Source organism: Mytilus trossulus, chromosome 13 (genome assembly GCF_036588685.1).
Source record: "Mytilus trossulus isolate FHL-02 chromosome 13, PNRI_Mtr1.1.1.hap1, whole genome shotgun sequence".
Classification (NCBI taxonomy): Eukaryota; Metazoa; Mollusca; class Bivalvia; order Mytilida; family Mytilidae; genus Mytilus; species Mytilus trossulus.
Genome location: NC_086385.1, coordinates 40,164,044 through 40,190,530, shown reverse-complemented (window position 1 = coordinate 40,190,530; position 26,487 = coordinate 40,164,044). Strand labels below are relative to the sequence as shown.

Genomic DNA, 26,487 nt, shown 5'->3' with positions numbered 1-26,487 from the left:
CTTGATTTTTGCATTTGAAATAACCATATCCTTCGGAATTATTTCATCTGTAGATACTATGAAAATAAAAATATTTCTGGTAGTACAAAAGTTGAACTCCTACATTCTTATTCAGTTAATATAATCAGGCTGTGTAATTGGAACTTTTTAAATAATGGCACACAATATAAAGTATTTACCCTTCGAGATGACATTACGATGATACCTCAGACAATGCAATGTTGTGTATTCAGTTTTTCATTTCTATATTTTAAAATTTCCCGCAAACCCTTGTTTGTTAGATTGAATATGATCATGCAGTAACACCGTGTTTAAAGCTGCGTTTTAAAGTGGTGAAACCGGGGACTTCTCAAAAAGCTATAGTTCTTTCCCTACTTACTGAAAGTTAAAGCAGAGATAAACATGATAAATTTCTGTAATATAGGTATCAGCATGTTGATATTGCAAATTTACAGTTGCAAGACACGACATGAAGCTTATTGCCAAGGGAGCGCCACGAACGTGTAAAAAAAAGCTTCACATTGTATCAAGCAGCTGTACTAGTATTTTTAAACATAAATATGATAAACATCTGATTATCAATATGTCGAATTTATTAAAAACCGAAAAAGGACGAAAGATACCAAACTCATAAATCTGAAACAAACTGACAACGCCATGGCTAAAAATGAAAAAGACATACAAAAAAACAATAGTTCACATGACCCAACATAGAAAACTAAAGAATTTACAACACGAACCCACCAAAAAACTAGGGGTGATATCAGGTGCTCCGGAAGGGTAAGCAGATTCTGCTCCACATGTGGCACCTGTCGTGTTGCTTATGTGATAACATGAAATGGAATGGGAGTGTAGTTACGACAAAAGGAACATATCCGATAGTATTTGTGCATTGTAAGTGCATTTTGTATGATAGAAACATGTGTTTAATTTGTTTTATCAGGAAACTGAAAGATGGCTTGATTAGTTTTGTTCAATCATTCTAACATCGGTTATATGTTCGGTTCAAGTCTTCTACAGAGCATGGCATATGTATACGTACAATTGGAACGCCCATTACTCTAAATGAATAACTGTTTAATCTAAATTCAAACTACCTATATTGATAAAGTATACTGATGAATAATTTGCACATAATAATTTGCTTGTGATAGTATTACTCCTTGGCTTTCAATGTATTCCACATTAAGGTAAAGTAAATATACATTGTTTACAAAACTATGATAGTCAATCAATTATAGATTATTACCTGTGTCGCTTCTGTTTGCCGGAATAAAACCACGTTTTTCCCGTCTACGTATTGTTATTATTATACCAGTATAACATATAACGATGATTATTACTGGAACTATTATAATAATTGTAGCATCAATATATATCATTGCCTGAAATGAAAGATAAGACCCCATTTGAATATACAAATAACTTAAACTAGTATACAAATCAATATCACGCCAACTGTTAGAGTTATATCCATTGTATATCAAACAACCAGTTTATTTCATTGACCAAGGCTAAACATTTGTATTATTCGAGATCAATAGAAGTCAGGAACAGTCGAAAATATACATATATTCGATTACATACAATTATATGATATTTTGTAAGTGATTGTTGTCTCAATGGCAATCATACTTGTATATATTTGTGATTTTTTTTTTTATGTCCGTTAATAAGTTAAAAAATTGAAAACCTGAAATAAACCCAAGTTATTGATTGGATTTGTTACACTCTTTGGTGTTATACACTGTATATTGTGATGTGTGTACTTATTAGACCGTTGGCTTTCCCGTTCGAATGGTTTTACACTAGTAATTTTAGGGACCTTTATCATGTTTATAGCTTGTTGTTCGGTGTGAGTCAAGGCCCCATTTTGAAGGCCGTACATTGACCTTTAATGATTTACTTTTTTAAATTGTTATTTGAATGAAGAGTTGTCTCATTTACACTGACACCACATCTTCCTATATCTCTAATGTTTGTCAGTTTGGCTTTTACTTTTTTAGCCATGACGTTTCAGTATATTTTCAACTTCAGGTATTTTTCGTTTCTTTTTGTCAGTAGCCAATAAGATGTATTCTATAAATGTTAAAGGGAAAGACGACATGCGAATGTTTTTGTAAACACAGTTCATACTTTGATTTCCAGTAATTTTACCGTTCTTTTGTATAGTGAATACTATAGAGAGAGTTCCATATAACACCCCCATCAAAAAATATATTTTTCCCGATTGGAAAATACTGGAATGACTAACATTATGTTAACAGGGTACTTAAATCAAAACAATTGCAGAGGTTTTTCATTTAATCTTTTATCACTTGCAAAAAGGAGTTTTTTATTATTTGCAAAACGGAGTTTTCAAGAAGTGGGGTACGATCAATATTTTTTGAGAGGAAAAAAAAACACTTCAACGCAGCAGCCTAATAAAAGTCACAATATAATAATCTTACACAATAAGTAAGTGCACCACATATCCCATCAGATATATTAAACTCACCTCCATGTATGGAATAAAATGAACACACACTGTCTTCCACGATATAATGTGAACAGCGTACTGTACAGCAAGAACTGCTCCAGTTATCCATGCAACTGATGCCAAACCAAATCGATATTTTTGTCCTTTAGAGGCTGCAGATAAAGGCCTCACAATAACGTAGAGTCTATCTATAGACATTACAACTATCGCATATATAGACACATAAACTGCCCACTGTGATAAAAATGCGTACACAATATAACAGACATATGTATTCCAGGGAACTCCAAATTTGTTGAAAACCAACTCTGGAAAAACGTAAAACAGTCCAAGACAGAGATCTGCAAAAACAAAACAAAAAGTTACAATTAGAAAAATAGCAATTGCTTTGCAGGATTGATAAATATTGGAATTGTACGAAATAGTTATCAAAGGTACCAGGAGTATACATTAATACGCCAGATATTTATGTTGGGGGCATGGAATAGTTTTCTATCCGGTAACATAAATTCATATCTTTGATTTTCCACATATATCTTTTTCTTTTTGTGACTATATTTTATCTTTTTAACAAGTTTCTCTTATCCTCGGTTTTCTATGGTATTGCGTGTTCTTCCTATTTGAGAATCGATCCGTTTTTTTTTCTATATTTAAAGAAAAAAGTAATTACATGTAACAGCACATAGCGTTTAGATATATTTTCTCTGAGAACGAATAAATAAGGTCGCACTCGTCGAAAAAGTACGGAGTAATAGAAATACCTGATATTGCAAGGTTAGTAACAAAAAATCCCATCCTCGTCTTTTTTTTCCTTGTCAGTAACAACACGATAACAAGTGTATTAAATGCTATTATACCAAGGAAAATCAGAAATGATATCCATTTTAAGATCACCTACAAAACCAAATTGTTTAATATTTAATTGCAAAATTCCAAAGTTAATACACATATCACATAGTTAATACACATATTACAAAGTAAATACACTTATCACATAGTTAATACACATAGTACATAGTAATCACACGTCACGTATTATATATAACATTTGGTTAAATATACACAAGAATATGAAAACCAAAATAATGAAACTGTTGATCAGATTAAAGGCAATTATACATGTACGAATCGTTAATAAATAAACAAAAAAAGACAAAAAAACATTCCAGTTTGTAATTTGTAACAATTTTATTCACAGGTTTATAATACAAAACAGAATGGCTCATAATTTCGTGATAGTTTGTTATTTGTTTAAGCATGTTAAGAGCAATAATCAATCTTGTCAACAAAACCTGTTTGTAGAAATTCAATGAAATAGTTAAACATGCATTTCCAACGTTTTATCAAATTTGATTTCCCCTACATCAGCATTTGTAAAGGTTTGACAAATATTTTATATTTAGTATTGCGTCTTTTTTGGTTATTCTTGATATCCAGAGTGGTTGGATTTGATATTTCAAGTTCGATACAACACCACAACTACAATGTGTTTTAAATCACAATTATTTAATTTTGGATGTAACGCGTCTTCTGGTTGGCTAACAGTGTTTGCTCTATCATCTCATAGACATAAATTAGTCATGTGAACGTAACGTTTTCAACGTTTTTCATCATTTACTCTGGTGTAAAATGAAATTTAAAGTTGAAATATTAGAAATGACTGTAATATATGTTTTACGCTGGTTATTCAATGTGCAGCACGTTTTTATGTTATTTCTTCTTAGATAGAAATACATTGCAGTCATTCCATAAATGTTTAAAATGTGCCGTATCTGAAATAACCGGTTTATAATCAATGGAAAAGATATCGATAACTTTTAGAATGAAGAAAATCAGTTCCCTTTCCTTCAACCGAATTCATTAAAACAAGTTATGAAGTTATATTTTTCGTTCTATATGTGAACAACATAAACTAACAGACGAACGTGTACGGCAAAACTGACGTTTTGATTGATTGATAGATCGATCATTTATCTAAGTTGCATCAGTGTATTGACATATAACGTAGTGATTAATTAATATATGTGTATATAGGTTAAAGTTAAAAATAATAAAAAAGTTATAAAAAAGTTGAAGGAGCAGCCCAAAACAGCAAGACAAAATACATATCTTTAATGCCAAACTTCCGCCCTACCAGTTTTCAAAATATTAGGCGTTTTCTTTCATCTTATCATTTCCTTATTTATCGAACTGCAATTCTAATCGATTAATTGATAGATACATTGTTCTCAAATCAAAGTAAGCACAAGGAAAACCAATAATGTTTTGAACGGATTGAATCGTTTCTGTATTTATTACAAAAAGTTAAATAACAGAAATACCGACTTCCAAGGCGAAAATAAAAACTGAATCTTCATTATCAAATGGCAAACAAAATAACGCAAACAAATCAAGCGTATAGATAGCAACTGTCACATTTCGTACTTTGTACAAATTGGTAATATTACTCCCTGGTTTATAGTTAGAGAATGAGAAAAACGATCGAATGGCACACGATAATCTACAAATCTCAAAATAGAAAACTAAACACATAGTAATGCGAAGCCCAATACAAACCAGGGGAGACTTCGTGTACATTGGAAGCTTAAGCATATCCTGCTTCACACGTCGTGTTGTTCATGTTAGTACACATTTGGGCAATAATAGTTAATAGGTAATTTCAACCAATTTTGTTAAATAATAGTATTCAAGGTTCATAAGATTAAACTTGGCAAAATTATGTTATTTGAAAGCAATAACTTCTGGCAGGATTTCATTTTTTGATTCAACTGTCTTGGTAATTTTGCAGATTTTGTTTCTGTTAACTTTTATGGTGGGTGACGGAAGATACTGATGCTCGTATGCACTAACCTTATAATGTTCTGATGTAGTACTTGTTCCATTGCTGTTATTTATATGTGTTGTTGTAATGTTATGAAATTCCATTCTGTAAATTGTTTTCTGTAAAAAAAAAGTTCATGTTAGGGTTCTTGTTTTGTAATTGACGACGACACAGTATTATGACGAACTTACACAAAAATAACATTACATCCGACATAAATGATGCATTGTTAATCTTGCTGTTCATTTCTTCGATTTGCATGTTTAGAGTAAAGGCATCATTATGACCAGAAATCAGATATTATCAGATATATAGCGATGGAAAGTTAGCGTGTTTGATAACATTTCACAGAACTAGTATCTGCTGACTTACATTCACTCAATAATAATAGACTTTTTAAATTATTGTAAAGGATTGCGTAACTAATTAAATCAAGTGTTAACAAGTGTTTTTTGTTCGTTTTTTTAATGCTTTTGCTGTGACACCCTTTGGAATTTGATTCCCAAATGCTTTTGTACTTTTCCTTTTTTTCTGTCTATTACCTTTTTTTAATTGGAAAGTCACTGGTCAGTCATTGAAGACCTGTTGGTGACCTTTTGCTGTTGTTTTTTTTATTTTGGTCGGGTTGTTGTCTCTTTGACACATCCAACATTTCCATTTTCAATTTTTTTTTTTGAAACAAAAACAAAATTCTGACGTACTTATACCATGAATATTAAATCCCGATATGTATGATGATTATTTTCATTTTGATATTAAAAACAAAAGACTAAGGTTCCAATGTGTACAGTCACGACATTTTGATAATATCGTTTTGAATAAAAAAAAATTAATCGATATATTCATAAGAATGCAACAAACATCAAAGATATGATTTGTTTCCAGTTTTATTTTCAATATTGATCAAATTAGAACAGTCGGAAACCATGAAATAGAACAAAAGAATCGAACCTCTTTGTTAGAGAAGGCGATAAATGTTTACTGTATTGTTTACTAAAGTGACAATTTTTTTAAAAGTTTATAAAAACAAACAAAATTGCAATTTTCTTCTCCATAACAATTTTTTTAATTTTAAAAACACCATTTGCATAAGTTTATAATTTATCAAGTACATAGTTAAGCTGAACTATTAGATATCAAGTCGACGACATTGCTATCTTTCAAGTTTTAAAGTTGGATGCATAACCTCCGATTTTAAAAAAGAAATGCCACGGACGGAAAACATATCAACCTATTAGTTCAGTAATTTTCGTGTCTGCCCTCACATCATTTGACTGAAGAAAAAATTCCCAAAATAGGTAACAATTGTATCAAAAAGAGAAAATCGACTGCACCTTTTTATGTAAGGGCGTGTTTGAGTGGAGAATTTTGTCTTGATATCGGCGAAAGTAAGAATATTTCATACATCGTCTCGCTTCAAATTCTATCATTTTCATATATTAAAGCTACAGGTTGACTTTATAACACAAAAAAATAACAGTACAAAAAGATGAAATATATGGGTCAAGTGAAATACCTATCTAATGAGTCACAAAAACAGAGAAGGTGATTGAATAGCTATTTTTTTTACTGAAAGTACTTGACGAAGGTTGGATGATGAAAATGCATATCTTCGAAAAATTATAATATTTGTGTGTGATAACAAAGGTTTATAGTTTTCATACACTAAACAAATCTAGTCTGCCCTTCCACGAAATATTTAATTAAATTTTTTTAAATGTTGATGAATTTTCGAAAATTCCACCTGACAACCGATCAGACAATAGTTTTAAGTTGAATCAATGCAGACAAGATCATTAAATGATACGCATTAGCGAGTTGATATATTTGTCTTTAAAAATGCAACTGACATATAAGGATCGTACTGGTGCAATGTGGATACATTTATCGGTTTCCAAGAGCAAAATTGGTAGCGCGTCATCCCTACAATGGCTTCCATTTCTACGATTGTGAAAATATACTGGCGTAATTGGGAGACAATTTTGACGAAGTAGGATCCTGACTGAGAAAGGACGCCTTCTTGGTTTTTTTTATACATCTGAGAGTTAATCAACGCATGTTAAATATCAAATATCAAAAATAAAATAGATTTCTTAAACAATGTATTATAATTCTAGCTTGAACTGATATAAACCAGATGTAATTTAAATAATTGTGTTTCTTTTTGTTTCATGCTACTTGTCATCAAGTGATAAACGACTGTGAACAATACAAATGAAACTTGATTTTTTTTAATTCACTGATCTTACCATATTAAGATTGGTGTAGCTCCGTCACATGGGTTTGTATTAATTCAGCAGAGTGTTCATGGGGTTTATAACATAAGATATACTATGAATTGTGAAATCGACGGTTAATATTTTTAGTTTTCCTTACTTATTGTTATACAAAACTTCGCAGGTGCGATATATTTGTTATACATCTGACACAAATTTAAACAAAAATGAGCTAATGATAACCAACCACCCATATGGTAAATCAAAATATTCGAGAGATCTATATTTATTGCTATTTTACAAAACTTACAAATAATCCTGCTGACTGGCAAATTTCTATCTCAACTGAGTCAATTTATATGAAAAGTTTTGCTGAAAACTAAAGGGGCAAGTGCTTTCACTAATGCAATTGACATGAAATTGACAACGTCGTGATAGGTAAAATAGCGATCAACAGAATATTTCTGGTAATCTCAACTTGATTGCCTCTCCGTACCGGCTCAAGCGATAACATCAATCTCCATAAGATGATCAACGATATTCTACAAGTATACGATTACTTTTGTAGTACAACGGATACTGTCAAATTAAAATCATTTTTTGTATTGAAGACAATAACAATCAAAACCAAGGAGTAAACGCAGACTAACAAAACCAATAGACATGTAGAGTTATAAATAATAATTAAGAAACAACACGAACTCCACTAAAGACCGGGAGTGAAAGCAGGTGCTCCGGAAGGGTAAGTATTTCCTGCACCGTATACGGCACTCGTTGTGTTTTTTCTTTGTTCAGTTCGGTAATGGTGGAAGGTAATTATGACTGATGAAGGATATCAGATATGATTTTTAACACACTTTTGTCAAAATTACCAATCAGCTCATGATGGCGACCGTAAAATTTCTTGAGTGATGACCTTAATTTGATTGAATCATAGCCCTGTCTTAGAAACTTTTGCGAAAGTAGTATTCTTTGTTCAACAAAATCAACGTACTTTGAGCTAGCTCTAGAGCAATGTATCAATTGAGACACATATACTCCATATGCTGGTGCCGCTGGGATAGTGCTACACAGAAATCGAAATGAAACCTGCCAAGTATGCTGGTATTCTAAATTAGTACTATAAAATTCACACATGGCACTCATTTCAAAACACGTAGACAGCAACAACAATTACTAACCAATAGAGCACATAGCTTTGATAGCAAAACAAATAAGAAAAGTTCAAATACAACAAAGGCTTTAAAACATTCAACCAAGTGAAAGCATCCAGGTTTATAAAGACGATACAGATAACAAATACAATTTCATGTTTGTAAAATATCCAGTGTGAAGTTAGTCTGAAAACAAAAGTATTAGCGAACTTTTTTTCTAAATTAATGTGCTTGAGATCAAACATTGTTATGTCACAGTAATCCTTTGTTATCATTTCATACGACGATTACCATTACAAATTGACAAACAGAATCGGAATGAAAAACCTAGTCAACTTATTTATAAAATCGATAATTAATCGGCACCTTTTAGTCTGGTGATCGACACGACTTATACCTAATCAACAATGGTCATGTAGCTTTTATAGATACACAGACATATAATCGGTTTCACTAAACCGACAGTAATCACCAGATTTATTACAAGTACTTGTCACCAAGTTCAAAGTAAATATAACAAAATGTAAACCTGCTTAATTGTAATTTAAGTATGGATGTATTCAAATGATATATACGAAAAGAGGATCGAATGACTCCAGAGCGGAATTCAAACTCAAATATTAAGGATAAACTAACAACGACGTAACTAAGCATAATGACAAACTGAAAAACAATATTACAGAAAACAACACATAGAAATTTAAAAAAAATAGTGACATAATTGCCAACAAACACTTCGGACAATCTCAGATGTTCCAACAGAATAAGCAAATGTGGCAATCATCGATTAGCTATATTAAAATAGTGAATCCCTAGTTATCATACTTATTCGATAGATCACATTCGGGAAAAGGCGACGGGATTGTAGTCACGACATGAAGAACAGATTCGCTATCATCTTTGAAACGTATATTAGAAGCTGACAATAAATATCCGTAATAAAAAAAAGATAATTATATTAATCAATTACAATAGAATTGTATTAAAAACTATATAAATAATGATAAAATTAATACAAATGCATCGTTCTAATGATTATAACTTAGATAAGAATAACTAGTACAAATGATCAGATCACGAGGCATACAATTATCATATATATTCTGCAATATTCAAGAAAAACATTATATGATATAAAGAAACTTGCCTGTTAGGAAAAGTCAATTCGCCGTTCAAATCAAGATACAATCCACAAAACGACTACCATATTATGTATTTGTTAGACTTCTACTGCTGATACTCTTTCGCAACTTCTTTTATATTTGCATTGTTGAATCAATATCGATTGATATAACTGACTTCAAATAAAATCCAATCCTCCTTAAAAACAAACCAAATACATAAGCATTTCCCCTCAGGTCAATTGTTTACGCTTTGTCCAATTAGATGATACTTGTAACAATATAAATTAAGCTTTTCCACACTTATATAACATATCACCGTTGCTCATTTCTGTTTATATACTGCAGTTTTCTATTTCATTTCTAGATTAACACGTTTTTGTTTGATAAAACTGTGCACTGGATTTAATTAAAAACGAACCCCCTATATTAAATTGAAACCATGTTTCCCCATGATATTTCCTATAGACACAACACAGACATTGGAATATAAAATATAAAAAAAAACTGAAGTAAAGCAGCACGAACGTCTGCGACACAAAACAGATAAAGTTGCTATTTCACAATAGCTCTCACTTTTATAAACAGTGCATTTTGTAATGCTCATACACAGCATAAATGTTGGTCATAAATCACATTGATTGCTAATATCCGAAAGTGACAAATATAAAAGAGAAAGGGAAAATTGCTTCGACAAGTGCATGGTACATGGCAGTAGCCTGCGTAGTTATTATTATTTAATGATATTGCCCTATGTTAAAAGGTAACTATCTTTTCAGTTTAGCATTGGTAACAATTTGTGTAATACGTTTCGCCTTTTTAACTGGTATATAAGCATCGCTGATGAATTGTATTGTCAATATGATAGAAAATATAGTTCTACTGTCGTACAAGTGAAAGGATTACCTAGCTATAAAACTATGTTTAAATCACCATTTTCTACAAAATACAGTTGTTTTCACACGTTTGGTGTGTTCGAGCTTTTACTTTTGCGAATTGATAAGGAATTTTTCGATTTTATATATCCTTGTAGTTATTTTTTTTTAGTCGTGTGATTAAGATACACATATCTGATGTACAAGTGATGATATTGGTATCAATGAAGATTTCATTTGATTTTGGAAGCGTACAAATGTTGACTATTCAACTGTAGACAAGTAATAACTGTTTCCTGACAATCAATTTTGGAATGTGCTTTCTCTAATCGAAAACAAATCAACATAGTTGTTCTCTTTCTTAAATGCATATTATAATAAAGAATGTATATGTTTGAAGAGCTATACGTTAAAAATACCTAAAATAAATAGCAAAATTCATCTAAAGGCATGAGTTGTTTTTGTTGATTTCTTGTTTTGTAACTGGATTTTCATTCGTTTTTCCCTGTTTTATTTTGTCCCGTTTCGATCATCGCATGACTCATAGCATGCTACTTTAGTTTGTTTTCAACACGTTGTGATCCCTGTCTTTAAAAAAGGACGAAATATACCGGTGGGACAGTCAAATTCATCATGTTCATAAATCGAAAATAAACTGACAACACCATTGCTAAAAATTCAAAAAAGACAAACAGACATACAATAGTACACATGACACAACATATACAATTAAAGAATAAGTTCCATATACATTCAAGAAATATTAAAACCGCAATATGAATTTGATGTACCTTGAAATCTTGTCTGAAAGAACACATTTGACAAAGCAACTTCAGACCAATATTCATTATGTTCAGGGAAGTGAATATTGCATAATGAACACATTACGACATGTCTTATGTCAATTTATATATGCCAAAGTATGAACACTCTCTTCAATGTTCAAAAATAAAAAAAAAGTGGGTTAAGATACTACGGAGGAATTAAAATCGAAAGACGAATCAAAACCGATATGTTTCGAACAATTTATTTATTTCATGACAATATCATAACCAAGAATATAGTTCCCAGTGATCATGCATACATCATGTGGTATCTTCATTAGATTTAAAAGTCGCAACATAATTCCAACAGATAACATGAATCAATCAATCCTAATAGTATAGGCTTTAAATATTGAAATGCGTAGTTCTTTGACATAATAAACTGTGTAAAACTGTGAAATGATCTGTAATTTAAATCAAAACAGAAAACGGTTTGTATCTTATTTTGATACTTGTCTTGTCGATTTGTTTCTGTTTTATATTACTCATAGTATAATACATCTCAAAAGTAAGATATCTGTTACATTTCTAAATCCCTTATGATAGTACTTGATTTGCATCGCTAGCAGTTTGATTTTTTATTCGGATATAAAAGTCCTATCAAATTGACACCAGTTATGTAACATCTTTACAATTATTGTTTTTTTATTTTAAACTAATGTTCAACTGAGAACACTGTTTTCGAGGTTAAATGTCTTGACACACTTGATTATTTTACTTTATTGCGTTTGAATATAAACCATTTTCTCCAGAATATCAATATGTATATCTATAACCGTTGTCTCCTATATCCAATTAAGGAGTATTTTACTTTGCTGTTTAAGAAAATTAAAACAACAACTTAAAAAAATACACATTTTCTCAACAATGTTCTCCATGCATTGGTCTGTATGCGAAGAATGAAGGTATAAAAAAATCCGATTACAAGAAAAATTCGAAAACAAAAATATTCATGTCAAACAAAAAACAGAGCATTCGCTATATTTTTCAGTAAGACTAGTTACACGCCTGATCAGTGTGTCAATGTCGGTTTTTTTCCAGACGACGTTGCAGCGACATTTTGAATGCTACATGCATTTATATTGCTTTATCAGGAAAACAGAAGAATCACTACTTGTTTTACATATGTATACATAAAGCTTCTTAATATTCCATTTTTTTTACTTCTTACGTGAATATCATACGAGCTTACATGATCTTTCATACTGAATTTAAACAATCTGTCTGTCACGTGATTGATATAAAGTTTCCTTTGCAGTAAAAAATAATTCTAATGAGACACTTTTCAATTCTGACCTATTATATTTTTTGCAGACTTAACTTTATATTTATTGAACCAAATAATGATAATGAGCAGCAAAACCCACTGAACAAGTTAATTGAATATTGATTTGCCGTGCAACACAAAATAATTAATATGCTCAATGTTTTTTTCTCGGGAATAATAAAATGTACATGTCTTTAGCAAAGATGATGATAAAAGAGGAACAACATATACCAAAGGGTCAGTCAAACTCATAAATCAAAATAAACTGACAACGCCATGGCTAAAAATGAAAAAGACAAACAGACAGACAATAGTACTCATGCCACAACATAGAAAACTAAAAAAATAAACAACACGAACGCCACCAATAACTAGGGGTGATTTCAGGTGCTCCGGAAGGGTAAGCAGATCCTGCTCCACATGTGGCACCCGTCGAGTTGCTTATGTGACAATAAATGGCTGTTTTGATTCAAATGACCTATAAATGCAAATGGAAATCGAGAACAAGGTAATGGCAATTGAATACTGGCCTTGTTAAACACTGACATACTTTGATAAATTTGTGATGTGCTAGTCCACATCAATGCATGTTACCATACCCAAACACATTATACCGTACATTGTATTTAACTGTATTCGGATCTGTCTTTATTCTTACTCAGTTGTACACTGTCCTTGCTAAGAAACAATTAAACATATTTTAAAGTTTTTCGTTTTAACTGTCTGGATTTGAAATCATGACATGTCTCAGTCGCGTTTTACACATACAATAATAATTGATATAATTTAGTGTATATCCAGGGGAAACACGTTTTTGCCTACAATTGTCGTAATTGCATGTTCGACTCTCAACTAATCAAATACTCAAAATTTCCCCATAAAAACCTATCTGTGATTCACAAATACCGTATAGCGGGTTATTTTCGCGGGGTGTAAATTTTCGCTTATTTTCGCGGATAGAACAAAAGGTATTGATAAAAGTTTCGAAACCGCCAAAATAATAACCGCCAAAATATTTCGTATACCTTATTCAACGAAAATCGCGAAATTTTACACCCGCGAAAATAACCCGCTATACGGTAGTATATCCTTCTATGATTGATAATATAAACCTAGTTTGAGAAAAAAACGGATCCAAGAATTGTATTTGGTAAACACAATAAGAGTCTAAAAGTTTGTGATAAATGATAATTACACTTATTCAATGTTAGAAATTAAGAGTTAATATACAAAAGAAATTAAAAAACTAAAAAACCTAAATTACAAAAAGTATAACATGCATTGATAAGAACATGTTGTTTGAATGCCAATGAAAAACATAAAAAACAAAAGAACACATATATTTACAGCTATAAGTCATATTATTGCCTTCGACAATGATCAGAGCCCATATTGCATAGTCAGCATCACTATTATTAATATGTAAGTATATTTTCCGAAACAAAAAAATAGAAACACACGTTAATAAATCTAAATTGATCTTTAATAATTTATAATGAAAACATTAATAACTTTTGTGATCAAATTTCTGATTTTGATTTTAATAACAACAGCAGGTAAGGTCATATTTTTTATCATTACCTGGTTGGATTATTATCCTCAATGCGGACAGTTGAGACTCTTGCAAATTACGACCAATAATACATAATACACACTAGAGATACATTCATTACTTAATACAGATCAAAAACATATAAAAATAACACTTCATAAACGTTGTTTATTTGAAGCGATATTCTTGTGTAAACTTCATATTATATATGATTACGTATTGACTTTGTATAGAAGTTATAACAATATTATTATTATAATCTCTTCCTCTTAATATATAAAATATAAATACAGATTTTCAGATTATCAGATTATATTTTTGATTCAGAAAAATGTCTGTCTGGCTTTTTTCATTAAAAAACGTCGGTAAATTTACGCCAATTGTTCTAAGCTTAGATTTAAGATAAAGCTTTGAATTAAGACAAATTTTATTCCATATCTAAGATCAATACATTTGGTGATTTGATAGTTTGGAATATGCTTCATGAAAACATCGACTTATGCCTTTTGTTATTAATGTATTGATATACATGTGTGTAACAAAGTAAAAAAAAAACATACATTACAGTTGATCACACGCAACAAATATCCTACTGCAATGGATACAGAATCAAATTTAGTTGGGATAAGTTCATTGACACAACCGTTTGTATTTATCTAGATAGTAGGTCGTAAGGTGTATGTGAAATTATGTATTTCAGCTATTTTCGGGTCATTCTCTTTTTAAAACGTAATGTTTCAGAGGATAATCTTAAAATTCACTGGTTGCTCTTAGTTACAGCTCAATGTTATTGTTCTTCATGGTTATTCCGTATTTATTCAATCTGTAACAATCAAATTCCCAACAATCTAGATTCGGGTCACTTATAACTCTTTTTGTGCAATACAGCATGGCCATGTTTCCGACATCAACATACTGTTTTTTTGCGTTTTCTTGGATTTTGTGTGCATTTAGCGAGTAAAAATATCCTTTAAAAAAGTGAAATCTGTATTCACCTTACAATTTTTTTTTAATATAAAAAAAGTTTCGCAAATTAGAGCTGAACCTAGAACTATAGATTTTGTCAATCATGTGCAAGAAACCATAAACCGAAATGTAAAAACCGTCTTCCAAACACAACTGGGTGTTTTTTATTGATTGTGTGGTAGCAGCAAGTTATATTGGCAACGAGCATCACTGAAGAGACATGTATTGTCGAAATGCGCATCTGGTGCAAGAAAATTGGTACCGTTCATTTTAATATACGGTTAGGTTTACTTGACACCATCGGCCAGTTATTTTCTTAAGAGAACAATTTTTGTAGATGCCATAAAAATAATGAATAGATATTTACGAAGAGTATCATACATTGTTAATGAAGGAGCGATTACATTAGTTATGCCCTTCGTTCAACGGAAAATATAATTTGGAAATAATACTTCATTAGTATGAGGTTCTAACTTCGTGTGCTTTGTTAGCTGGGCTTATGCTTATTTTGTGACAAAAAAAGGTACTCCACATTCTTTTGCTTGTTTATCATTGACCTATTTTCGAAATGATGAAAATACATAAAAGTAGTAAATTATAAATACAACATTGATGATGTACTTGAATCTAAAAACAAATCCAAAATACGGGAGATTGTTTTTTTTTGCTACCTGTGAAATCCGACATTGTGACTTTGAGATGAAGAAAAGCAATACATTCGCCCTTCCTTTAGCTTAGTGTGTGTATATTTTGTTGTGACTGTATTAATTTTGTATAAAAGATAAATCCCCGTATCGGTTTTTTTCTCTATCATTTTCTAAATTATTTAACTAATGAACCAAAACATTAATGTAGTCAATTATGAAAAAAAACAACTGATGAAGTTTGTGAATATGAACTTTTTCTTTATAAACCGGTAAGTAATGTGATATGTTTTTTTTAATAAAAATACAAATTTTGTATAACATTACCTATTTTGATTATGAACCACGATATATTACTAAATCTTCCCTTACAACAGAAGCCTACTACCGATGTTGGCTGATTGTTTTTTTAAATGACAATAAAAGTTAACATGGCTTTCCCTTACCAGGCTTTAATACCATTCTAAATCGATGTTTACTTGATAAAAACACAAGTTTCATGTTGACTTCATGTACAAGAATTCTGATATACTTTCAATCAATACTATTTTTAGAGTTGAAATGTAGTACATCGATCCTACTCTTAACCTTCTTATAATCCATTGCGAACAAAAAGTAACTGATAAACTTTAGACATGCTATATACATATGTACGTGTCATAACTCAGGGTTTTACTATTTCCATGAAACTTTTTGAGCTTGAAATACCTTTTCTATTGACGATTTAGGGCTTGAAAAGATGATTACACAATTGTACATAACTGGAAATGTTTAAGAGCGTACTTTTGTCTAAAGATGTTTTGCGGAGTATTAATCGATGGTAAGCTGTCTCTAAATTACTTAGAAATAAAAGATCATACTTCTTTCTTCATTTTATGAATTATACATAAATTTATGTATTTGGGAAGAGATGTGTTATTTTTTTTTTATAAAGCATGGAGGCATATTTCTTTCATCATCAATTCTTTCAACAACAATATTATGTCTTTGATTGTACAATTAGCAAATACATGTAACGACTGTATTCCGCGGAAACAGTCGTAATAATGAAGACGATCAGCAAAGAACAGCACACAGTGAAAACAGCCACACTTTAGTGATATAATATCTTGAACAAAAAATTGAAGATTGCTATAATGATATTTAATCTGTATTTTTTTTTAATTTTCGATGATGGATTGGTTAAAAAAAAGCACAACCATATACTAAATCGATATCTGGAAACATTAAAAAAATACAAATTATAAAAAGTCTCAAGAAAAGTCATCGTATATTAGGAACAATGCTGATAATGTCATTTAGTTTGTCTTAGGAAAGGTATTGTATGAATCAAAAGTAAAATTGCATGTTGCTATTAACGAGGCTATTTTATTACGTGCGGCTATTCATACGTAGGATCAGGACAACATATAGAGTATAAGGTGTATCAGATAGTAGCAAGCCTTCAACATAACGAACAGACATTAAGGTAGAATACATACTGCAATAGAATAGAACTTTGGTTCACCTATAGTAAAATCAATAAACGGTATTCTGCACCATATGCTCATAATGACAATAAATGTCTTTTCAGTTATTGATGGTTTCCTCATTAACTACGAACTTTATTTTATTTTACTGAGATAATAAACCATAAATGTTCAATATCAAGTAATATCAATGACGGATAATGTTCGCGTCTATGAAACACTACGCTGAAAATTATCAGTTCTTTATGATAACATTATGTTCGCATATGTCGGTATTTTTTCTCGACTGAGTATAAAACTGTTTCTGTTTATATCAACCCTGTATAACACCTGCTAAATTGATAACTTAGTTTTTAATTGTGCATAACAAATTCATATAACACGATGTTAGATTGTATAAACAGTTATCGATACTTATAGATCAATGTTTATAAGAAATGAACTCAAATATGCTAAGGAATTAAACCAGAATTTAGAGTGTGTATTAAATTGATAACGTTATGCATAATATGTTGCTTTTTATAACTTTGCAAAATTGCTTACTTATTTTTTTTTCAAATAATGCCTTCACATTTATCTATAATGAGTTTCAGATTTTTAATACAGTTGTTAATATTCAATTAATAAGTCGTGAGGAATAATACATTTCAATGATAATTACCTTTTTGTAACAATACACATAAAATAATCAATACGTTTTTTTATCGAATTAATGACTAAAATAATAATGTGTTGCTATTACAACTTTGGATGCATGCTGTTGAAGCCGCTTGATAAGAACAACCAGGGGCCAATACAAAATCATCAGTGCAAAAAAAAATTCAGTATACATTACTTTATCATTTGACTTAATTAATGTGTTAAAATGAATACTGTGTATTATCCATATAAGAAACTGCAATAATTGTACAACAAATATTTCAACACTAAATTTCACTCTGATCAAAGATTGAGATTAGTTTAAAAGACTAGAAGAGAGAAATTCCGAATTCAAATAATACAGACTAACAGATGCAATAAAGTTGTTAAACACACATTAGTGTTCTTACTTAATCATTAATATTACATGTATCATTTATTGCGTCGACGGCTGACTTTGTGGCGCTACCCTATTTATTTATAACTTGATTCTTGAAAACTTTAAGAACTTTTAATACATCACTAAAAACAAAAACAAAAAACTTTTTTATGTGCTTATATCTATAAAATTTGAACTATTTCAGGCTCCATGTATTTAATGTCACCATTACCTTCATAATCAGCTGTTAATCCATGATTCACGACGTCAGTTTTATTAATTAACTTAATTCCCAGCTTCATTGCCGAATCATCAATTAAAATTGTGATTCAAAATAATTAGATTTAGATTTACCCAGATTGGGTCAAGTACTATGTTCCAGTTAATTAGGTAGAAATATGATTGCTTAAGCATCTGATAATGATAAGAGTGTACTTATAAAATTCATGCAATGCAAACTTAGTTCATTTAAGTATAAGGCTGAACCGTTTTTAACAGAAAATATAACAAATTAAAAAGATAGCAAGTTATAAACATTTAATAAACCTGATAAACTTACAAACAATTTTTAGCATGTTCATTGATTGACTCTTTTTGGCATGGCGTTGGCAGTCTATTTTCAATTTCCCGGTGTTGATGACCCTCTTGTATCTTTCATCTCTTGTTTACATGTTCAAATAGTTTTGTAACAAAAGAATTGCTTTCAAACAAAGAATTATTCTTTATGTAAAGGAACAATAACATAAACTAAATAAACTGATTGCAAGTCTACCCAAGGATTGATTACATTAGCTTTATCTTGGGTTACCTTACCAAATTTTGAGCCCCAAATGTTCTGTACTCCTTATTTAATTTGGTCTATTGATCATCACTGCAGAGTCTTTTAAAGACGAAAAGTGAGTCTAGTGTACACAAACTCAATCTTGATATCTTTGATGAGTGCGTTTTCATTATTTAAAAAAACTAAGGTTCCAACGCCCTCCAACAAATTTGATCTTTGAAGGCACAAAATTTATAAAATATAATTTCCAATAGTGAATTGCCACACATGCGCGAGGGTTGGTTAGCCGCAAAACTAGGTTCAGTCCAACATTTTTTTCTTAAAATGCCCTGTACCAAGGCAGGAAAATAGTAGTTTTTATCATATAGTTCGTTTCTGTCTGTGTTGCAAAGTCGTTTTGGTTTTTGTTGCACATCAGTGTTTTTGTTGTTTCGATGTGTTCGTCTTATATTTGATGTGTATCCCTCAGTATTAGTTTGTAAGCCGGGTTTATTTTCTTTCAATCGATATATGACTTTCGAACAGCGGTATACTACTGTTGCCTTTATTAACCTTCAAACATGCCAAATAATGAAAAAAAACGGCTAAGATCATTGTACAGTCCTTCGATGGTGTAAACTTCCCACTAACACCATACACCATTACACCATACACCATACACCTTTACACCATACACCATGTGCCATTACACCATACACGTTACACCATTGCACCATGCACCATACACATTACACCATACACCATACACCATTCTATCTACACCATCCGAAATTACCCATAGTGCAATTTAATTTCAGCGTATACAAAATTTTTTTATCATTTTATAAAACGAATTTTGATCACAATATTGTAAATTTTAATGTACAAAATTATAAATCAGTTTTTATTTAAATACATAGTTTCAGACTTTGATAAATCCGTAATTTAGCACGTTCTTTTTCTGTGTTGATATCAGTTGTTTCCCCTTCCCAAAACGAGTGAAATGTCGTGGAGGCAGCAGAATATTATTTTTGTTCCGATAATATTCAGTACCTGTATCTTTTATACGAGGACAATTTGTAATATAAATTGCAGAGAAGATGGCATTATGAAGGGTTTATTTGATAATCACAAATTATTAACGAATTCTAATTTACAAAAAGTTCCTTTAGCATGTTTAGTCTTCAGCTATGCGATGATTTTCATGATCATGTCTGACGACGTTGTTGTTATTTGAATTATATGATATATTAGTCCAGAGATTGAATAAACTTCTTCTAGTTATGGAAATAGAAGTTATGGATGATGTCAAATTGAACTTAGAAGCAGTGAAATGAGAGAACAGGACTGAATTTCTTTGTATTCTATCTATATTTTGACACTACAAGTCCCTGAACAGTTGTGTTTCCCTCCAAATCAGAACCTTATCATCTTTTGGTTGCTGCTGACTGAAAATCAATAAATCATTTATGATTTGTTTCTAATTTTATTTCCAGAATAGAACAGATCAGTACCGACGCCTACTTTTTTTTTCATATACATATGACAGTTAATCAAATGAATTTTAGTTGATAACTTGTTAAACAATGTATAATATTTCTAAGTTTATCTGTTTTTAAACATATGTATTGGAAATAATTGCTTTTCTTTTTGTTGCATACTCCTTTTTTCTAAAGTGATAAATGACTGAGAACAATAAAAGTGAAACGTGATTTGTTTCTTATTCATTGACGTCATATGAATGAGACATCTTCGAACGGAAAATAACTTTGAAGTAAAATAAACATATTTATAGAACCAAATCACAAAACGTTCTACGATAAATGTGACAAACATCAACAAGGGAAGTCTACCATGCTATTGCGTTTAATTGTTTGAGTTTCATTTCGTCAGATATTACAACATAGAATCAACAGAGATAGTAGATGATTATGAAAATAATTTTCAAACGTTAAAATGTATTCTACCTCGAATACATTATAATGTTATGATTGGTTTAACGTCGTCACGTCGTAACCGCCATGAAATTGTATAGGATCAGAAGATTTCAAACGTTTACTATTAATTGTATTGTCATCGATTACTATTATTGTATTTATGCATATTTTGATACAAAAGTTCCATGTGCGATAAATCTATTATAAAGCTGACACAAGTCTACACAAAAAGGAGCTTACAAAACCAAACGTACGGTACATTATTTTGGTAAATTTGGTAGAACCTTGATACTGTCATATAATGATCTAATCGTTTAATGAAACCTGTCATATGTGCTTGTATTCTTAATAAGTACTATATAATCCACACAAGACGCTAAATTCAAAAGATGTAGAAAGCAAAACAAATTACTATGTAGTAGGACACATAACATTGGGAACAAAACAAATCAGAAACGTTTAACATGTTTTAAGACAACACAGCTTTAAACACATTCAACAAAGTGAAAACATCTAGGTTTACACAGAACTACACAGACAACAAATACGAGAATATATTTTGAAAATATCCAGTAAACAATTAGTCTAAACATGAACATTAAAACGAGTTTTTCCTTATTTATGTGCTTCGGATTAAACACCGTTATGTCACAGTATGCCTCTGTTATAATTTAAATCCGAAGAAAACCATCACGAAATATTAGACAGAAGCGGTATGCAAAACCTTGTTAACTTATTTATGAAATCGGTAATGATTTACACCTTATAATCTAGTAAATGGTACGATTCTCGATGATTATTACAGGTTTTGTAGCTATTATAGATACACAGACTTGTAATTGGTATCTTTACACTAACCTGGAATACAGGGATTTATTACAAATATTTACCATGTAAGAATGTTCTATAACGGTATTCAAAAAAAGAGAGGTGAAAGATACCCGAGTAACAGTCAACCTTATAAATCGAAAATAAAACTGGAAACGCCATGACCAGAAAAAAAAAAGACAAACAGACAAAGTACCCAAAACAAAACATAGAAAAATGAGGAATACGAAACTCAAATCTCACTAAAAACTGGGAGTGAACTCATGGGTTCCGAAAGGTTAGAAGTTAGAATCTGACAAAAAATCAGCATTGTGAGAGCTGTATGTTTTGTTAGTATTAGATACTAAAATGACCACGTTTGTTCGGGTCGTTGTATCTTATTTGAATTGTAAAAGAAATCATGGGTAATTCAAAGGGAAAAAATAAGTATATTTGAGAAAACAAACTTTTCATTATCTGATTTTACGTCATGGAAAAGTACGACAAGGAAAAGATAATAAAGACTGCAATTCAAGTTCGTTTGTATACCACTATGCTCTGAACATGTTTGTGCCCTCGATAATTGCATTTAATTCTGCATTTTAATGAGAAATGTATGCCCCGATAGCCAATAAGAAGTTAGCAACATATATTTTGTGCATTGTTTATCTTACCAAAAAGGACAATTTATAATCAATATACTCATAGGATCTATATAAGGTAATTTGATTAAACAACTCCTGACTTGATGAGCACTACTTATCGTTTCTTCAATCAATTTACAACCATAATGAAGGAGAATAAAATGTCGATTGGTTATTGTTGACAAAACGTTTTTTGCGGATATGTTAATAATTGTTAACCGATATTTGTTATTTTCTGCGTCATTTGATTTTTGGTAGCCAGAAAGTTGGCTCATCGGCAATCAAAACACATACAATTAATCTTGATTTGTAATTTTTTTTCAGCATTACAATATTTAATCGCTCCCCTGTCATCAATTTTAAACAAAGATATGCATTAAAAGATTCAGGAAAACGTTTTATGATTGAATCAATGGTAACCGTTATATTGTTTTAACTAACAAAAAATGATTCTACAGTAAAATATCCCTTTTTGTTCTCTAAATTCGACATAATTTAAAGTGTGCGGGCAATCCATTGCTTGTTTATGCAAAAAAACTCATGAAAGATACCAGGATTAAAATTTTATATTTTCGCCAGACGCGCGTTTCGTCTACAAAAGACTCCTCAGTGACGTTCGAATATAAAAATGATGAAAAGGCCAAACAAAGTACGGAGTTGAAGAGCATTGAGGACCACAAATTCCTAAAAGTTTTGCCAAATACAACGAATTGACAAATGTTAGTGCAAGACAATTTGATAAAGTACATTTTATAAATGGTAAATCAAATGGGCCATGGAATAAAGTCGGTATTTTCTTTTTCTACTTGTATGTATTTTGGTATGTAACTTTAAATTTAAAATGACAATGTTATTGGTAAACAAGTAGATAAATCTTGAGTTTACAATTTTTATAACAAATATATATTCAACAACAGCATGTAAATTGAACTCGTAACAATATTAAAACACTTTTTAGGTAGGATTTATTACTTGTCTTAACTTTTAACGTTATATATATATATATATATATATTTCAAACAACAAAATAACAAAGTAGCAATTGAACGTATGATGAATGGCGTTCTACATATAGGCATCGCGTAACAAAACATATGTATACAAATACGAAAAATTAAACTGTTCATTTTGAATTTCATATAGATTTACATTCCTCATTTTAACTATTGGATTTCAAACAGTCGTATTATTCCGAGTATTTGACGAAAAACGTTGCTGCTGGATGGCATCTAGTTCCCGATAGTTTCATCAGCCATTTAGTCATTAGTTCACCACTGACATTGAATATAAAATATATTTCAAAAACTATAAAGTAAAAATATTGAAAAAAACTGGGATTTTAACTACCCAAGCTAGGTTTAACTTGAGTGGATTTAACTATTTTGCTCATGTCCTCTTACGACATACAACGTTGCCTTTACATTTTCTTAGAACAGGAACATCGCTCCAGATGAAAACTATATATTTTAGTTTTCCTGACGTTGATTTAAAGATGATACTGATAGTTGTAATGACTGACAGCCAAAATAAAATTGTAATAATGCAGTCGTGATTGCTACACGACAGTTGCAATAATGTATATAACACACAATAAAATCAGATAAACTGTTAAACAATCTGATATCTATTAGTATTGAAGTATGCATCATTAGTGATAAGAGCTGCGTTTTACAGATTTTCAAAAACTATAAAGTAAAAATATTGAAAAAAACTGGGATTTAAACTACCCAAGCTAGGTTTAACTTGAGTGGATTTAACTATTTTGCTCATGTCCTCTTACGACATACAACGTTGCCTTTACATTTTCTTAGAACAGGAACATCGCTCCAGATGAAAACTATATATTTTAGTTTTCCTGACGTTGATTTAAAGATGATACTGATAGTTGTAATGACTGACAGCCAAAATAAAATTGTAATAATGCAGTCGTGATTGCTACACGACAGTTGCAATAATGTATATAACACACAATAAAATCAGATAAACTGTTAAACAATCTGATATCTATTGGTATTGAAGTATGCATCATTAGTGATAAGAGCTGCGTTTTACAGATTTTACCCAGTAGGTTTTTTTTTCAAACACAATATTGGGATGTCATAACGCTACCTTATCACTAGTGTTTAAACATTTAGCTACCAAATTATGATAAAGACATACGGTAATAGACAAATGATCATTTGATAGAAGTAACATGAGAGATACGAAAACCCTGAAAAAATAATTATCTAAAAATGTATGTAGGTAACGCATTTTATTAACGAAAATCCCTTAAACAACTTATACAATCTTGTTATCTGTAATGTAAGTCAACTAGAACAACTTTTTTAGTGCAAATAGTTACAAAGAAGAAATTCCTTTGTAGGGTATAATTTGGCGATACCAACATGTTATAATTGAACAACCTGGTTTCTGAAAATATATTAGCCGCACTTCCTTCAAGACAAATCTGTCCTTTTTAACAATATTTAATCATTTAATTATGTTATACAGTAAAATGATAACTTATTCAGAAAATCCAATATGCATATTTTTTTAATGATAGATGCATTTACCCAAAAGTCAGATTTTCAGAAAAATGTAAGTGTATTGTTACTACGCTTTGTGATGTTATTCATGAGACACAAACAAGCATATTATCCAGATTTTACGAAATGAAATTAAATAAATTAACGGTTAGACGGAAAGGGCACCGACATCTCCGAAAATATTGTTATGCTAAAACATCATGAACATAGTTTAAAAGGCTATAATTCATAGGTATTCAAAATTATAAATTTGAAATACTACAAACTGGTTTTCAGTGCAATGATGTTTGTATAATAATAAAATCATGCAAAAAAAAGTTGTGTTCATTTCTGTTTGTAATTACTTCTTTAAAAAATTCCATGGTTTGCTCTGAAAACATCGGTCTTCAACAGAAAGGAGATTGACTACTGGAGATAAAAGCTAAACAACATACGTTTATTTGATTACCTTTATCACAATTAGTTGAAAACGTACTCAATTAGTATATTGGTTACAAAAATACAGACAAATGCATAACAGGTATTCACACCTGAAGTGACGGATTGATAGGAAAGTATGTTGAAATGTCATGAAAATATAGAATCAAAATGTAACGGTTTCTTGAAGACTCATCGATAGTACTTGGAAATATTATGTGAATAAATCTTAAATATACTGGTTCAATTTGTATAATATTTGTATCATGAAATGCCTCACTGTCAAATGGACCTCCAACATTGATGAAAAGTACTTTCGGTGAACATGAAGTTTTAGCGTCAGTAGAATTGTACTTATATTCTTATTGTTCGTGAGAACCTTTAATATTGGAAAGGTAACTGTTATTCGAATTTTAAGATCAAAACGGACATTCTCATTTAAGAAGCCGACAAGATACTTCATAGACACAACAAGCTTAACATATAACGAACAATTATAATTCAGAAAAGTCCTAATATATTAATAATGTTAAAATTAAATCAGCATTATTAATAATCGTTCTTCTAATCATAATTAAAGCTAGAATAAATATTATAAACAAGCAGATCACATAACATATTAATAGTTTACCTGGAAATATATCAAACAGATACATGTTGCAACACTTAAAAAAACAATATAATTTAAACAAACTTACCTGCTATGAGAAAATCAAGATGTTATCCAAAGCGAAATGAAAAACCAAAACACGACTAGTTTATGTTGTATTTCAAAAACGTCTTCTTCTAATACTCGAAAACAACTTCTGCAGAATTCAGTCCATATTGATCGATACAATAGACTTGAAAGAACAAAAATTCCCCTAAAAACAAAAACAAATACATAATCATTTCCCGAAGATCAATTTGTCACGTTTTTTTTCAAATTAAATATTACTTGTAAAAATAGCAATAAAGCTTTTTCACGATTATATCATATAACATCATT

At 30.5% G+C, this 26,487-nt stretch overlaps 1 protein-coding gene across 1 annotated transcript; it reads right to left on the bottom strand.

Annotated features, from left to right (window-relative positions):
- Nucleotides 1-1,235: 1,235 nt before the first annotated feature.
- LOC134694375 (neuropeptide S receptor-like) lies at nt 1,236-26,276 on the bottom strand. The gene is made up of 5 exons (XM_063555379.1): nt 26,198-26,276; nt 5,330-5,419; nt 3,241-3,373; nt 2,498-2,820; nt 1,236-1,385 (listed from the first exon to the last, which is right to left on the bottom strand). The coding sequence occupies exons 2-5, from the start codon at nt 5,402-5,404 to the stop codon at nt 1,236-1,238; spliced, it is 681 nt and encodes a 226-aa protein (XP_063411449.1). The 5' UTR covers nt 5,405-5,419; nt 26,198-26,276.
- Nucleotides 26,277-26,487: the final 211 nt, after the last annotated feature.